The sequence below is a fragment of the Spermophilus citellus genome, assembly GCF_964194105.1.
Source record: "Spermophilus citellus genome assembly, chromosome: 15".
Taxonomy (NCBI): domain Eukaryota; kingdom Metazoa; phylum Chordata; class Mammalia; order Rodentia; family Sciuridae; genus Spermophilus; species Spermophilus citellus.
In genome coordinates this window covers 27,569,356-27,587,146 of record NC_138195.1, presented here as the reverse complement: position 1 = coordinate 27,587,146, position 17,791 = coordinate 27,569,356, and the positions used below count along the sequence as shown (strand labels likewise).

General features: G+C 35.6%; 1 protein-coding gene across 2 annotated transcripts in view; it reads right to left on the bottom strand.

Moving 5' to 3' along the window:
• LOC308634319 (ankyrin repeat domain-containing protein 26-like) overlaps positions 1-7,438 on the bottom strand; it is a 29,828-nt gene extending 22,390 nt beyond the window's left edge. For both annotated transcript variants that reach the window (XM_081268128.1, XM_081268129.1), the window contains exon 1: positions 7,342-7,438. In XM_081268128.1, the coding sequence (XP_081124254.1) occupies positions 7,342-7,412 (71 nt within the window). In that variant the 5' untranslated portion in view covers positions 7,413-7,438. The remainder of the gene's footprint in view (positions 1-7,341) is intronic.
• Between the last annotated feature and the right edge of the window lie 10,353 nt (positions 7,439-17,791).

The window sequence follows — 17,791 nt, the reverse complement described above, 5'->3', positions numbered from 1 at the left end:
ATCTTCAAACATGTATTTTGTATAATGATGACAATCAATTCCACCACCCTTGCTAATCCCCTTCCCCCTCCCTTTCCCTCCCACCCCTCTTCCTTACCTAGAAATAATCTAATCCTCCCATGCTCTCCCTCCCTACCCCACTTTGAGTCACCCTCCTTATCAGAGAAAACATTTGCCATTTGTTTTTTTGGGATGCATGTACAAAGTTATTAGTTATATTAAAACATTGAATTCTATAACAGTAATAAAAAGGTAGCAATTCCAAACATAATTTAATTTTACAAACTCATAATTCATAAGTTGTGTATTAAATCACTGTTGAATAATATGGTGTTACACATGCTCAAATATATCACCTTTTAAAAAGATAATGATATACATGCAATTGGCCTTTACAAGAAAGATTCACTTCACTAGCTACACCTTGGTTTTAGTACAAAAGTCAACAAATTAGTGCCTGTAGGACAGATCCATCATTTTGCATATTTTTCTAAAGAAAATTTTATTGTTTTGCTTTTCATTTTTTGTTGTGCTGGGTATAGAACCCAGATTAACATGCAGCCTAAACAAATGCTATCCATAGGTATATTTACATCCCCTTAAAGTTTTAGTAAAATGCACCCATACTCATCCACTAGTGTCTGTAACATGTTTGAGATACAACACAGAGACCTTATTGTCCACAAAGACTAAAATATTTACTGTCTGCAGAAAAAGTTTGCCAATACTTACTTTAGTATATTGAAGATTTAATTAAATTTTAATAGATCTTACCCAATATGATGAAGTATTGATAAAACATTGACCCCCATGTGCAATGCATTCACAATATTCAGATTAATATGTGGATTCATTATTTGAACAAGTACCTCAATCTATTGATAAGTAGTACTGCTATACCAAGGCACAGTGCTAGTGTGTAGGCAGCTTCCTTTTGTAACTTCCTTTTGTAAGTAGTAAAATAAAATTGTGCTTAAAAGGTGTCATTAAAATAGTTGCCTTAAATACACTTTACTTGTGAAATAAATAGCACACTAGAGAGCTAATATAATTTTAAATGGCTATATGCTTAATTATTTTATAAACATGACAATTTAAATATTTCCTTATTGATGAGGATATAAACTAGCTCCAATTTAATATGACAAGCCATACTAAATGCCCCCTTCACATACACATTTAGTACAAAATATTTATATAAATGTGCTCAGTATATGCATTGCATATCTTCAATGTACATATTGCACTGCATATCTTCAAAGTACATGTACATATACATCAGATATATTCACCTTTGTAAGTTCTGTATAATACAGAATACACATTGCTACAGTTTAGATGAGGTGTCCCCCTAAAAATCTCATGTGTGAGACAATGCAAGAAGGTTTAAAGGAGAAATTATTGGGTTTAGCCTTAACTTAATCCCTGATGGGATTAACTGAGTAGTAACTAGAGGCAGGTGGGGTGTGGCTGGAGGAGATTGTTCATTGGGGATGTGGCTATGGGGTATCTATTTTGTATCTGGTGAGTGGAGGTCTCTGCTTCCTGATCGTCTTGTGAGCTAGTTAGTTCCCTCTGTCATACTCTTTCACCATAATACCCTGTCTCACCTTGGGCTGAGGAATAGAGACTGTTGTCTTGCCGCAGCCCGGCTGGCTGGGCCTGTAAATCAGCACCTCTGAAACCATGAGCCCCTAAATAAACCTTCCCTTCTCTACAGTGTTCTGGTCAGGTCCTTTCATCATAGTGGTTAAAAAGTTTACTAAAACAGAAATCGGTACCTATAAGTGACAATACCTGACCCTGAGGTTCAGAAGCTTTTGTTGCCTTTTGGAAACAGTGAGAGGAATTTTGAGATGTTTAGCAGTACAAGTTGGAAATGCTTTAGGTTGTTGGAAGCAGAGCTTAATGGCTAATTTTGGTGGCAGCTCAGAAGACCAGAGGCCAATAGGACTGTGGACAGTGAAGACAGCACTCAAGAGGGTTCAAAGGAAAAGGAGGACAACATTGGTAATTGGACTAGAGGCCATTTGTGTTCTGGCTGAGAAGTTGTCTACATTTTGCCCATGTTCTAAGACTTTTGGTGGGGCTGACTTCTTCATCTGGTGGAAGAAATTTCTAGGCAGCATAGCATTCAGGTGATGGCATTGATACTGCTGGCAGCTTTTAGCCAAATTTATTATGATAATCAGGAGCAGAAAGCAGCACAGAAAGAGTTGAAAAACATGGATTTGAAAGGCCACAATAAAACTAGGGTAAGAAAGTTGTTGTTAAAGACATTACCGCCACTAAAGAAATGCTAAAGACTTTGCCCAGAGACAATAAGATGGCTTGAGGGCTTCTTAGAAGCTGGCAAGACCACACTCATCTCAAGTGCAAGGGAGTAAAAATGAAATTTCTCTTGAAGGGGCACCCTTCTTATACAAGAGGACCTAGGAAGTTTTTTCAATGTTTTTACCCACCCAGGCACTTGGAGGCTAAGGCAGACAGAGTCCCTGGAGGCTTGGCTACTGCTCAAGGGTGGCAGATTTGGGCGTCAACCATCTGGTGCTGGTTCTGCAGAAATGCAGGATGCTGTAATTAGGGGGTCATGGAGGCTTCCACAAAGATTTCAAAGGAAGGCTTGGAAAGCCAGGCAAAGTGCATCAGGTCGGAGTGCCTGCAGGCACCCTTGAGAAGTCAAAGTGTGAAGATGTGAGGAGGAAACCAAAGCTGTAGTGGAGAACACCAAGATTAAGAAATGCCAGTAACATGGGGACATCATCCTAGGAAAACTGCAGGAATTGAGCAGAGGGAAGCCAACAGAAAGTCCACTTGGGCTGCAACCAACAAGGGTACAAGGGCAAAGCTACACAGTCCCTTTGGAGAGAACACCATGATGCCATGTTAAGGTGAGATCTTAAAGCAGGAGATGGACACTTCATTCACCAGCTGGCAGTCCAGATCCACCAGCTGGCGGGCCAAGGGGTAGGCTGCAAGTCTACACCTTTCAACCCCCTCCCAGGGTTTGAGTACACCTTTTATAGTCAAAAACCATATTAAAGCATATGTGGCTCTTGCTGTGATTGAAAACCATAAACAAACATCATGAGATCTAAAATCATAAGCAGAAAAGAGTGTGGGCCAAAACGTCCTTAGTTGAGTACAAGTTAAAGAATGGTTACTAACATCTAGATAATCTCTGACAGGGTACATTATCCAAGAAAAATGGGAACCAAAGAGAGAACACTTTTACATTGTATAAAAATTGCCATTTTGTGTTGCTAAACATGCTATGCTAAGCAACTGTTGATAGGTACAAAGGTGGGACTTTCCCTAGGAGAAGCATTTCTTACATGATGTAGAGTCTCAGGGCAAAATGCAATCTATATGGGCAAAATTGTTATTGCCTATATGCCAAAATTGTCATATGGCACATAACAATGTGCCCCAGATGCCAGCTATGAAGCTATAGGACTTGTTTGCCCATCTGGATTTCAGCCTTGCTTTGGTCCTATCCCTTCTTTCTGTGCCCCTAGTTTTGTGGATGGAAATGTTTACTCTGTACCATTATATATTGACACTTGTAAATTGCTTGAAATTTTAGAGATGCTCACAATGCAAGATTGCCTTGAGCCTCAGAGAAAACTTGGAATTGAACTTTGAGTAATCTTCTAACTGTTGAGACTGTTGGGACTCATGGAAATGGACTAAATGTATTTTGCATTGTCAGATGAGTGTGAACTTCTGGGGGCCAAGAACAAAATGTTATGATTTAGATGTGGTGTCCCCCAAAATCACACATATGAGACAGTGAAAAAAGGTTTGGAGGAGAAATTATTGGGTTATAGCCTTAACATAATCAGTGAATTGATCCCTGATGGGATTAACTGAGTGGTAACTGGAGGCAGGTGGGGTGTGGCTGGAGGAAGTGGTTCATTGAGGATGTGCCTATGGAGGTATATATTTTATATCTGGCAAGTGGAGATCTCTCTCTGTTTCTGATCCTCTTGTGAGATGCTTTCCTCTGCCATACACTTCATCAAAATGTTCAGCCTCAAGCCCTGAGGAATGCAGAACCCCCAAATAAACCTTTTGTCCTTTATGGTTGCTCTGGTGAGGTCCTTTAGTCACAGCAGCAAAAAAAAAATGACTAAAACACAGGTCCTTAACAAATGGGTGTATGAACACATTTATAAATCACATTTTCCTGTTCCAGAAAGATTTAGTAATAGAAAAGAAGCTGTTAGATTTATGGAATAATATTTTGAAATTTTAGTACATGCTACTACATCATTTGAAAAGTACTGACATATTTTATTTATCAACAGGACATGAGAATGTCGTTATCTTTATAATTGCCAAAATTGGTGGTTATTTTAAGTAAATATATATATATATATATTTACTTAAAATAACCATATATATATATATATATATATATATATATATATGAAAAATGGTTTATTTGCATTTTTCTGATGCCCCACAAGGCTGGATATCTGCAGTAAAAGCATAAATTTTGTTAGTCAAGAATATTAAACAAAACTATTTTCATAGAAAAATGACAGTTCACTACTGGGAATATTGCCATTGCCTTTCCCATTGTATTCTTCATTATTTTAAAGAGAAAACCACTGGTGGTCAGCATTTCAGTTCTTTCTTTGTTGAATTAATCCATCACTATTACCTGTGGTTTGCATGGAGAGGGAATAAGTAACAGAGGTGTGGGTCGGCTGGAAATAAAAGGCTGAAAAGTAATATCAAGAAATAAAGCAAAAGATGCAGAAAAATATTTTTTAAAGTCGGGGCTTGACCAGTGGAAGATACCTGATGGGTCTGATCCTAACAATAGAAAAAAAACCCATGAATGATTTATTTATAGTGAAACCAAAGGAGTTTATTTTGAGGAGGGGTCCTTCAAGGTGAATAAGAAGCTAGAAGCTGTGGGAAAGTTGGCCTGATTGGGGACTTATCACTTCTGCAGTAATTCTTCCTACTGCAGGTAGCTGGTACCTCAAGTCTAGGTATCTAGCACTGGTGTCTCTTCCTATCTCTGGGGAGTTAAGTTTGAACCTAGGGCTGTCTGAGCCAATAAATTCCGCAGTATCATAGAATTCTTTGAGCAGGACGTTTGCCAAGGCAATGAAGCAGTCTCAGTTCAGTGAAATTACACCGAGAGTTCTTCAAGAAGCACACCTCTGGTTAGGGATGGCTTACTTGACATGTCCACAGTGCATTTGTGGCTTTATCACCATCATCATCAGTGTCCTTGTCCCTATGATATGGGGTTTGTGATGCCTTCATCTCATTAATTTTGTACTTCTTCCTTTTTATTCCCACCTTTAATGAGAGTTCAATGCTCAGAATAATAGTTGTTCTCAATAAGAATTATTTTTCTTCTCATCACTGACTTCATAAATTGACAGTATGATTGTCATGCTATTAGTCCACAATAATATTTTTTGCTTCTTTAATTTTATAAATAATCCTTGAATTTTTGTCATTTCTGTTTGAGTTGAACAGATTTTTTTTCAGAATTACATAAACCATAATTAACTCATTCTGTACTTTATTTTTTCTCCACTCTCTGCTACCTACATTTGCACACCCTGTATGACTGGAAGAAGTAAAAGATGACACAAGATGTGCCCTGTTTAGTATTTTCTCTGGGGATTTTACATTAAACAGCCAGGATTAGGGACTGTGGCATTGTGGGCTTTGGTAACAGAAGGAAGATTTCCTCTTGTTGTGCTGAGCTATTTTTCTCCCATTGTCATTTGATGTTCTCTTCTTGTTTGAACCCTGGGATATCAAGAGTGAAGAAGCTCACTCAAATACATAAACCAGAGTTTGCCACAATAGAAGGAGCAGAATGAAACTGCTGCATTGCTAGAATGAAATTCTGGGAACTGAGATGCTTCCCAAACTTCACTTTCAATAACCATTGTAGAATATATAAATAACCTCCTTAGCCCCATTATCTATGTGGGAGTAAAACCAATGTATTCTTGAGAAATAGGATGCTTCATCTACTTTGATTTTTTTCCACATGTTTATTCATGTACTATAGTTGTACAGAATGATGGGATTTGTTACATACTCATACATGTGCAAAATATAACAATACAATTTGACCAATATCTCTCCCCAACACTTCTTCCTTCCCTTCTCACCTCTTTGGTTACCTCTACTGATAGCCCTTTAATTTCCATGAGATTTTACCCCAACTTTTTTTTTCTTTTTCCTCTCTAGCTTTCACATGTGAGAGAAAATGTATGCTCCTTGACCTTCTGAGATTGACTTATTTCACTTAACATAATGGTCTCTAGTTCATCAACTTTCCTGTGAATGACATGCTTTCATTTTTTATGGCTGAATAAAAGTCCATTGTGTATATACACTGCATTTTCCAGTTCACATTTGAACATAATTCATTCTAGAAAATTTGTGTCATGAAATTTATCAGGTTTGAGTGTTCTTATATCCTTCACCCCTACTGCTTTATTTGGAAAATAATCTTTCTTTGTAATGGATGGGTTTGGAAAAAAGATATTAAATAAATATTACATACTTCATACAATATGCAATTAAAACTTCAAGATACAAATAGAAATGTAATTACTTTCACCTTAGGAAATTTCTCTTGAGACACTGAAAAGTAAAAGGGACGTATATCATTAAACATTAAGAGGATAAAATCCATTACTGCTGAATTAGTATGGAGCTGAATCACTGTGCTTAGCTTTGATAATTAGTTTTGGGGTGTGTTTGCTTGTTGTGATTAGTACATTCACATGACTGAAATGCACTGAAGAACACCAGGAATATATTTGTTGATCAACTATATTTCTTCTTTCCAGAAGTGAGGGCTTAAGTTGTAGCTCAATGTCAGAGCACTTCCCTGGCACATATGAGGCACTGGGTTCAATTCTCAGCATCACATAAAAATAAATAAAATAAAGGTATTGTGTAAAATTTTTAAAAAAATGTTTCTAAAAGTGAGATTATGTTTATTTCCAATGACAAAAATAAAATAGGAATGTGTACATACACAGATTGATGGGAGAGAAATGTGACCTCTATCAGAGGGCAAAAGTGGGACCCTGAGAACATAAATGTCAAAGTTGATGTCAGAATGTAACAGCATGTATCTTTAATGTAATATACAAGAATTATTTAATCCATCATATTATATTTATGTGTCCTGTCCCTCCATTTATTCTACAAGAGTACAAAGTTGCAATAATGGATGAGGGAATTTTTCAATCCATTGCTCATTAAACAAAGTTCTCTGCACTGATCAGCTTCAGACATACTTTTAGAATAACATCTTATAAAAATATTCTTGTCTTGACATACCTAAGGGAGACGTGGTACACTGATAATTCTTGTATCCTCTGGTTTAGCCATCTCGTCGTTTTTTGATCCATTCATGAAAAGACATAGGAAACACATCTATGAAAAATGTATAATAAACATAAAATACTAAAATGTAGTAATCACAAAGAAGAAAGCAAACTAAAATGCCAGAGTTATCACATCAATAACAATTATGATTCAAAAATCATTATATTAAAAATGATAATTATTGTGTTCAAGAAATTAACTCTACAGAGTCTTCTGCTTACAAAATTATTCTGGTTTGATATTTTTATAGTCTTTCAAGGATTTTCATGAAATGACTATCTTATCAGAAAATTAGTTACATAAAGATGAGAATATCACTCAGTAAAAAGAGTATATCCATAGTAGGCCCAAGGCCATGTAGTTAATTCACAGTACCATCACTCCCCAAAATGGAAAAAAAATAGCTATCTTTAATAATATAGCCAATGCTTATAAAATGATATGTATTTCATGTGAACTAATAATATGATGCAACACATATTCCCAATGTCTGGCCATTGAGGAGAGGAGAAATGAGTAGCTGTAGTGTACACAATATAGTGGCTACCTCAAGGCCACTATAATCTCATCTTTGTATTGAAGTCACCTGAAATTCATCCTCTGTTTCTCCATTATCACCTCCTTCCCAACTGTCAAGAGACATGCTCAGATTATAAAGATTTATTTTAAAAACTGAAAAATAAAAAAAAATTAAAAATAAACAAGATTTATACTTCCCCATGATCTGGTTATATCCTGAACTAGGATCTAAGGGTCCTTACTGAGATTTCTCTAGATAGAGGTCTTTTCCCTTGCCACCCAGAATGTAGTCTATGGAGCAGGAACATTAGAATCACCTTAGATTGTATTAGAAATGTAGAATCAAAAAAAATGGCTGAATTTGAATGTGCATTGTGAGCATGGGTTCCCAAGAGATGATTCATTAATTTGTGAGAGTCTTGGAATTTACTGATTCATTTCCAAGTCCTCTACCTAAACTTCCTACTTGGAGGTAGCCACAGGCTCCTCCTATCCATGTCCTTTAATTTTAAGCTGTAAATGAGTCACTCTTTCTAGTGGACATTTATCAAATAATGTCTTTGGTAATCACTTCAAAAACAATCTGATTTTTTTTCTCTTTCCCATTCTGTCTCTCTGAGATTTACTGTCTTAGGATGTTGTAACATTTTAGATGATATTAAGTTATATGGATGAACATATAGGTTTTTTTTATGTAAACATACCATTGCTCTGGGTCATCTGAAGCAATTCAATGGCTTTCTAGCAATGATAAAGACAGGAAGAGTGTGAAAAATTACCTCTTCGATAAAAATGGTTCTGGAAACTCAAAAATTCTTCCCACAACTCAAATTCGCTGCTCTCCCTCTCTCCAATGTTTCCCTTTAATGCCCCTCCCTCCACCGCACACATTTGCTTCTTTCCCCATCATTTGCTTCCTATACTCCTTGATTTTTTTATTCTTCATGCCTTTTTCTTCTCTCCAATTTCTTGTTTCCCAAATTCCCTTTGAACAAAATATGTCTTCAAATGGAGCTAATAATCAGCTCATACAGCAACACTCAAAATTGAACCTCTTGTTGAAACCTGATGCTATAACAGTCATTAACATTTCAGGCTTTTCTGTTAATACTTTTTAATAGGTACATTTGCAGGTAAATGGATAGAGTTAGAGAATATCATACTAAGCAAAATAAGTTAATGTCTTCTATTTTATCTTAACTTATTGATCAAATAAGAAGGCTATCAAAAGAGAAGCACAATCATCAGAAAAATTTTGCCTCAATCCCAAGGATAAAGTTTAGATTAGTTATCACGAATTCTGAAATTATTTATAGTTTCATAACCAGTTCAAATGCTTTTAGACTTAAGTATTAAATAATGATCTTTAGATTCCAAAGGCTATTCTTAAAGATAATTTCATTTGGACTGGAGATGTGGCTCAAGCAGTAGCGCACTTGCCTGGCATGCGTGTGGCCCAGGCTCGGTCCTCAGCACCACATACAAATAAAAATGTTATGTCTGCCAAAAACTAAAATATAAATATTAAAAAATTCTCTCTCTCTCTCTCTCTCTCTCTCTCTCTCTCTCAAAAAAAAAAGATAATTTCATTTGACCTGATTTTTATTATTAAAGCAATTAAAACCATAGGAAGCCAGGAATTTAAATTTGCATGTTTACATACCTTTGGCTGCTTCTTTTTAGTACCATTGAGAATTTTTTGCCCTTTCTCTAGTGCCACATCTAAATGTGGTTCTGTTGACAAATGTATAGACTTACTTCAACTACTTAGACTAGTTATGAAGAGAATACTTGATCAAAATAAAAATAAATATCCCATAATAATGTATTTATATTTCCCAAATATGTATTTAAATTAAGCTTAATTTTGTGAATATTCATATTACAATTTATATTGGTGCCTTGTGGGGGTGGATATGGTCCTGAGACTGAACCCAAGGCTTGACAAATACTCTGCATGCTTGACAAATAACTCTGCCATTGAGTTTCATCCCTAGGCCTTTTATATTATTTTGAGATACCACCTTGCTAAAATGCCATGCTGGCCAGAAACTGGCCTAAAGCCCCAAGTAACTGATTATAGAAGTTCTCAATGTCCCTGACAAATATTGACTTATGAAGGAAATACTTCTACTGAACCAAAACTTCAAAGAACTTCTGGGTTCTTTGACACTATATGTCAGCAGATTTAATTCACACAGCATTAAGATTCACCACTCAAGATCAGTGGAAGTCTTCAGAAACAAAATTTAAAAATACCATAGAAACATGAAAATTCACATTGTTCAATAAGTTCTACCTCAGAATAATAACTGCTAAACAAGCCCTGCTTTAATGGTTTCCAAATTGACTGATATTTTCACACCATTATTAATGAATACCCTGTCCCTTACATCTGAAATACTTTTGTCCTCCATTCTGACCAATTTCGTTTCTTCTTTTAAAACTCTGCTTTATGAAGTCTTCCTTGATTTTTAAAAATTTTTAAATTTGTTTTAATTAGTTATACATGACAGTAAAATGCATTTATGCACTTTGATATAATACATAGATGGGATATAATTTCTTATTTTCTGAGTGTACATGTTGCAGAATCATATTGGTCATGCAGATATATATATATATATATATATATATATATATATATATATATATATATCCAAACTAGCTATTGATCGTGTCTGTCTCCCCTTCTTATTGGTGTGGCATAGTCAGTCACTCTGTGATCTGGTTGCCTAGGGAACCCAGAGGATAGCCCCGATCTTTAGGGTGCAAGTGATTATGTCTTCATGCATGGGCATGCCTTCCCACATCCCCATGGGTGGAACTATGCTCACCTATTCCTTTGTAATATTACCCCTTGCCCTGTTTAGGATAGAATGTTCCATGGAAACACCCTTTCTAGGTCCCCTTCTCTTACTCTTCCCTTGGGTGTGGCCTTCCTAGCTGTCAGTCAACCTGCTGACAGCAGACATCAGGAAGCTGGACTCAGCCCCTTGTAACCTGACCCCTTGCCTCTTGCCTCATTTGAATGGCTTCTCAATAAAAGTGGTCAGCACATGCAGGCTCACTCTCTCTCTCTTTCTCTCTCTCTCTCTCTCTCTCTCCTCTCCCCCTCCCCTCCGGACCCTTAAGGTCAGAGGAGCCATCACAGCACCCCCAAAGAAAAAGGTATTTCTGTCTGTTGTGTGGTTATTTCTTGCAGCCCAATTCCCCTGGAGTGACCCCTGAGTGTTTTAGTCACGTGGAACCTGGCAAATGGTGTCCCTGGGTGGGTGAAAGGTCTGAGTGTTTAAGTCACTGGGAACGCGACATATATGCATACAGTAATAATGTCTGTTTCGTTCTATTGTATTTCCTATCCCCACATCCCTTATCCTTCCCTCCCATCACTTCCCTCCATCTAATCTAAGGTAATGCTATTCTTCCCTAGTGGTCCCCCTGCCTTATTGTGAATTAGTATCTTCATATTAGAGAAAACATTCAGCCTCTGGTTTTGTGGGACTGGCGATTTCACTTAGCATGAAATTCTCTAACTCCAATCATTTACTGGCAAATGCCATAATTTTACTCTTCTTTAAACCTGAGTTATATTCCATTGAGTATACATACCACATATTCTTTATCCATTCATCTATTGAGGAACACCTAGATTGGTTTCATAGTCTAGATATTGTGAATTGAACTATAAACATTGATGTGGCTCTGTGTCCCTGTAGTATGCTGATTTTAAGTCCTTTGGGTATAAACCAAGGAGTTGGATAACTGAGTCAAATGGTGGTTCCATTCCAAATTTTCTGTGGAATCTCCATACTGTTTCCATAGTGGTTGCACCAATTTGCAGTCCCATCAGCAATATATGAATGTACCATTTTCACCACATCCTCGCCAACATTTGTTGCTGCCTGTAATCTTGATGATTGCCATTCTGACAGGAGTGAGATGAATTCCAAGTTTTTATTTGCATTTCTTTAATTGCTAGAGATGTTGGACACTTTTTAATATATTTGTGGATCAACTATATTCTTTTGTGAAGTGTCTGTTCAGTTCCTTAGCCCATTTGTTGATTGGTTTATTTGTTGTGTTTTTTTGTTTTGTTTTGTGTGTGTGTCTGTCTGTCTGTCTGTGTGGTATATATCCTAGAGATTAATGCTTTATCGGAGGTGCATGTGGTGAAGATTTTCTCCCAATCTGTAGGCTCTCTCCTTACTTTATTAATTGTTTCCTTTGCTGAGGAAAAGCTTTTTAATTTGAATCCATCCCATTTATTAATTCTTGGTTTTACTCTTGTGCTTTAGGAGTCTTGTTAAGGAAGTCAGATCCTAAACCGATGTAGTGAAGATTTGGGCCTAGTTTTTCTTCTATTAGGAGAAGGGACTCTGTTCTAGTGCCTAAGTCTCTGATCCACTTTGAGTTGATTTTTGTGCAAGGTGAAAGATAGAGGTTTAATTTCATTTTGCTACATATGGATTTCCAGTTTTGCCAGCACCACTTGTTTAATAAGCTATGTATTCTCTAGTGAATGTTTTTGGCACCTTTGTCTAATATGACATAACCATATTTATGGTTTGTCTCTGTGGGTTTGTCTCTGTGCCCTCTATTCTGGACTATGGGTCTACAAGTCTATTTTGGTGCCAATACCATGCCACTTTTATTACTATAGCTCTGTAGTATATTTTAAGTTCTGGTATTGTAATGCCTTCTGCTTCACTTTTCTTGGTAAGAATTGCTTTTTCTATTTCTATGAAGAATGTAATTGGGATTTTAGTAGCAATTGCATTAAATCTATATAATACTTTTGGTAGTATGGACATTGTCTTCCTTGATTATGGCTATCATTCATGCCACAAAGTAGTGTTTGTTTCCTTCAGGCTTCTTTATCACATCTCTTTTTCTAATGAACTTTTTATTGTGAACAGGGAACAATATTCTTTTTTTATTAATTTTTTTATAAATTTAATTTTTCAATGTCCTTTGTTAAATAAACACCCATCCACAAATTTTACATATATTCTGAAACCTGATTGTGTGGAAAACAATGTGTTAGATAAAATATAGACTTTTTTGTCTCAAGCCAATGACAAAAACTTATTTTGATGGTTCAAGTAAAATAATACATGAGTTTTCCAAGAGTGCTATATATGTTAGTTTTATCTTTCACATACAACCAATAAAAAAATTTTAAAAAAAGGGAACAATATTCTGAGATACCTTTGTGTAATCACAGAAAGCTGGGTGTCATATTGAAAATAAAATTTGTTTGAGACATGAGTTTTCCCTATTTCCCAGACTGGCATCAAACTCCTGAGATCAAGTAAAACATTTGACTCAGTCTCATTAGAAGCTGGGGTTATAGTTGTGCCTTATTGCCCACCTCTCCAATAAAAATTTTTAATCATTGTGGAAATATTAAGGACTAGTAATCCACATATATGAAGCCCTAAAAAAGTGTAGTGACTCCAATAGCAAAATTTAAAACACAGAAATATCTGAGATAAATTTAACACTTTAAAAATCTTTCTCTTGTGCTTGTAAATTCTATTGTTCATCATGGTGCCAACACTGACACTAGCCTTTAGTATGCCAAATCTACCCCTCAAATTTGGAAGAAGAAATATATATATATATATGAGTTGAAATGGGAGAAGCAAACTGTTAAATGTTTTAATATACTTCTTTCCAGAGAATTTATATTGTGAAATTTACCAGGTTTGAGTGTCCTTACATCCTTCATCCCTACTGCTTTATTTGGAATAGAATCTTTCACTGTAGTGCTAGACTGGATGAATTTTTTAAAAATATACTAAATCATTATTGTATATTTCATATAATATGTAATTAATAATTCAAGATACAAATATAAATGTAATTACCTTCACATTAGGGAATTTCCCTTGAAAATACTAAAAAGCAAAAGGGACATATATCTCCAAATGTGAATAGGTCAAAACCACTCATACATTCTGCTGAATTAGTCAACAGCTGAATCACAGGCTTAGCTTTGATAATGATTACTTTAATTAGGGTATGTTTGCATGTTTTGGTTAGTACAGTCATATACTTAAAACCTACCAAATAAAACCATGATGATAGGTTTGATAAAATATGCAGAGAAGTTTCCAAAAGTGAGATTGTTCCCAACAATCAAAATAAAACAGAAATGTATACGTACACCACTCTAAACATGCAGATTGATGGAGAGAAATATTACCTCTAATTAGAGGACAAAAGTGGGACCCTAAGAGGATAAATGTCAAAGCTATTATATAAAAATAACAGCATATGACTTTATTATTAGGAAAGAATTATTTCATCCATCATATTATATTTGGGTGTACTGTCCCTCCATTTGTTCTGCAAGTTCAGAAGTACAAAGTTGTAATAATAATCCAGAGAACTGTACAATTCATTGCTTATCAAATAAAGTTCTCTGCACTGATCACCTCAGACATATACTTTCAGAATGACAGCTCATAAAATATTCTTGTCTTTCCATACCTAGGGGGACATGTGTGCACTGACAATTCTTGTATTCTCTGGTTTAGCCCCCTCATCATTTCTTGATCCACTCATATGAAAAGACATGGGAACCACATCTATGAAATAATGTATAATAAGCTGAAAATACTGAAATGTGGTAATAACAAAGACAAAACAAACTGAAATGTCACAGAATTATCATATATCAATAACCATTTAGGTTTCAAAACCATTATGTTGAATACAAAAAATAACAATGTTGGTGTTCAAGGATTAAATGTTGTAAAGCTTTTGTCTAGGGGAAAAAAAGAGCCTGGTTTGATATATCTTATTGGAATTTTGAGGATTTTCATGAAATACCTATCTCACCATAAAATAGGCTATCTAAGGATGAGAAAGAAGCTCAGTAAAAGAGTGCATCCATAGCAGGCACAAGGTCATGGGGTCAATACCTAGCATCACCTTACCCAAAATGAAAAATAAAATAGCCAGTGTTCCTAGGATGATTATGTATCACACATAAATGACAACATGAAACAACTCATAGTCCCAGTGCCTGGTAATTATGGAGAGGATAAATGTGTAGCTGCAGTTTACAAAGTGCAAGAAGTCCCCCGTCTCCCAGTAACCTCAGGACCACTATAATCTCATCTTTGTACTGAATGCAAATATACTAACACTAAATGAAATGCATTCTGTTTGCTCCTCATTACTTCCTTCCAGTTGTCAAAGAGACATGCTCAGATTTAATTCAACATTTATGCTTTGCCTTGATAGCTCATTACTAGATTTCTCTAAAGTGAAGTCCGTACCCTTGTTACTCAGAATGTAGTCTAGGGAACAGAAACATTGCAATCACCTTAGGATGTATTAGGAATGTAGAATCAAAGACCCCTGAATCAGAATGTGTATTGTAAACATGTTCCCAACAGATGATTCATTAAATCTGAGACTTTTGACTTCCAGTTCCTCTACCTTAATGTTCTACTTAAAACACTGCTACAGGTTCCTCTGGTCATATCCCTTAATTTGAAACTATAAGGAATCATAAACTTTCCAGTGGACATCAAATTATGACTTTGGCAATCACTCCAAAAAATGTTTTTTCTCTTTCCCATTTGTTTCTGTCTGCTATTTACTGACCTAGGAAGTAGTTAGATTTTAGATGAAGTTAAATTATATACATACGTGGCTGACCATATGGGTTTATATTTATTTATGGTAAACAAAATATTGCTCTCTGTGATCAGGATCAATTCAATGATTTTCCAATGATGAGAAGACAAAAGAGTGTGAAAAATCATTCTACCTCTCAGCCAAAGTTTGGTCAGGAAAATTCATGAAATCTTCTCACAATCCAAATTCTTTGTTCTTCCTCTTTCCAATGTTTGCTTTCAATGTCCCTCTCTCCACTGTACATAGCTGCTTTCTTCCCCATCATTTAATTTCTATACTCTTTATCTTCTTATTATTCATGCTTTCTTATCCTCTCCTCTTGCTCATTTCTTAAATTTCCTTTGGTCTGAGCATGTCCTGAAACTGAATTAATAATTCACACTTTACAGCTACAATCCCCATTAAACTACTTATTGAAAACTACTGCTATAATACTTATCTACCTTCTGCTATTTCTTCCTCAGCATAGTTTTAATACGTACATTTCTTCAGTTATTACAATATACTAGTGCTCAGGTTTTAGATAAACATCCTAATGAATTATTTTCATATATAATTCTTACCTTTTACATGTCCATTTACCTTTTGTTTTTCTCTTTGATTTGCATCACCAGATAAATTTTTAAAACAATGAATAATAAACTTATTTTTTTAAGGTATGGGTATGAATGCATAAATGGTGTGTCTCTACATCATGTACAACCAGAGACATAAAAAGTTATGCTCCATTTGTGTAAAAAAATAAAATAAAAATTATAAAAATATATGAAACTCCTTAAGAAGACTCTCAAAGCAACCCTGGTAAAGTAATATCAACAATGTATGGCACAAAGGTTTCCTAATTAAAATCTAATAAGACATCTAAATTTATAGTTTTGAGATCAATGAGATAAAAATTAAACAAGTGCCTCTTGAAAACGGAAATATTTCAAAACAGAACCTCACATATGCTCTCCAGATGAAGCTGCACTTTTATCTTCATATGCATACCGACACTGTAAAACCAGGATGAAGCACCAGGAAACATATTCACTGACAACATACTAAGTGATGTGCATTTTTCCACAAGGAACCAACTTCTGCATATACTTCTTATTTTCTACCAAAAGGGGATATTTAATAAAAACGGATTTTAAAAAATTATTAGAAATATGCATGCTATTATATAGCATTAAATATTGAAATTATTCCACTGACAGAATTATTTTAGTGTATAAATAAGAAACTGGTTGTGATAAAAGAGTTTGGATTATGTCATATTAAACAGAAATAGAAGAATGTTGCTGCTGCTTCTTTTAAATCATTAGGGGGCTGGGTTTGTGACTCAGTGGCAGAGCACTTGTCTAGCATGTTTGAGTCACTAGGTTTGATCCCTAGCACCACATATAAATAAATAAATAATAAAGGTACATCAACAACTAAAATATATCTTTTTAAAAAAGAGTTCACAAATTCTAATTATCTTTCGGTAAAATTTTTTCCTGATAATAAAATCAGTTTGAAAAAAATGACTAAGAATTACATTTCTATATATTCCCTTTATCTAACATTGCATCCCATCAGGTAGAGAGCATGCGATGATTTCCCGTTAAGAAAGAAAAAACAAAAAGGACACCAAGGAAAGAAAGAGGCATTATAGAAGGACACAAAGCTTACTGACTTCTCCCCAAGTGGTGTGAAGCTACAACAAGATACAGTGTGGGAAAACTCTGGAGTACAACTACAGAGAGCCAGTGACCAGAGGAAACCCAGGATATTTCTTTTTAGAATAACAAAGCCATCCATAAGAGAAATGGACTGCCAGAGTGCCCATGGATAACTGGCTGCATTGAAGAAGGAAGGCTGCCTTCTGGTGGGCTCATGCAAGAATCTCAGCAATCTCAACAAAACCCAGGTCCCCTAAAGTCAATCGGTTTCAGCAAAAGAGAGGTTTGGATTCTGCCTGATGTGTGAAGGGAAAACAGATGCAGTGGGACTCTTTCCTGTGGCTCCTCAGAGTGCCTGGCCAGGAGCCATCTTCACGAAGGCTCCCTTTTCTCAGATTTCTTCAAGGGAGATCAGAAATAACAAATTTTCCACTTTATATCTCCAAAGCCCAACTCTGACATGAATTCACTGTGTCATGAGGCATCCCCAACAAGAGTCATGCTGAGTCTAGGAGAGAACCTAAGACACAGATCTGCTCAGAATCCTGGGCAGCTGAAGAAATGCACCTGTGGTCTACCTA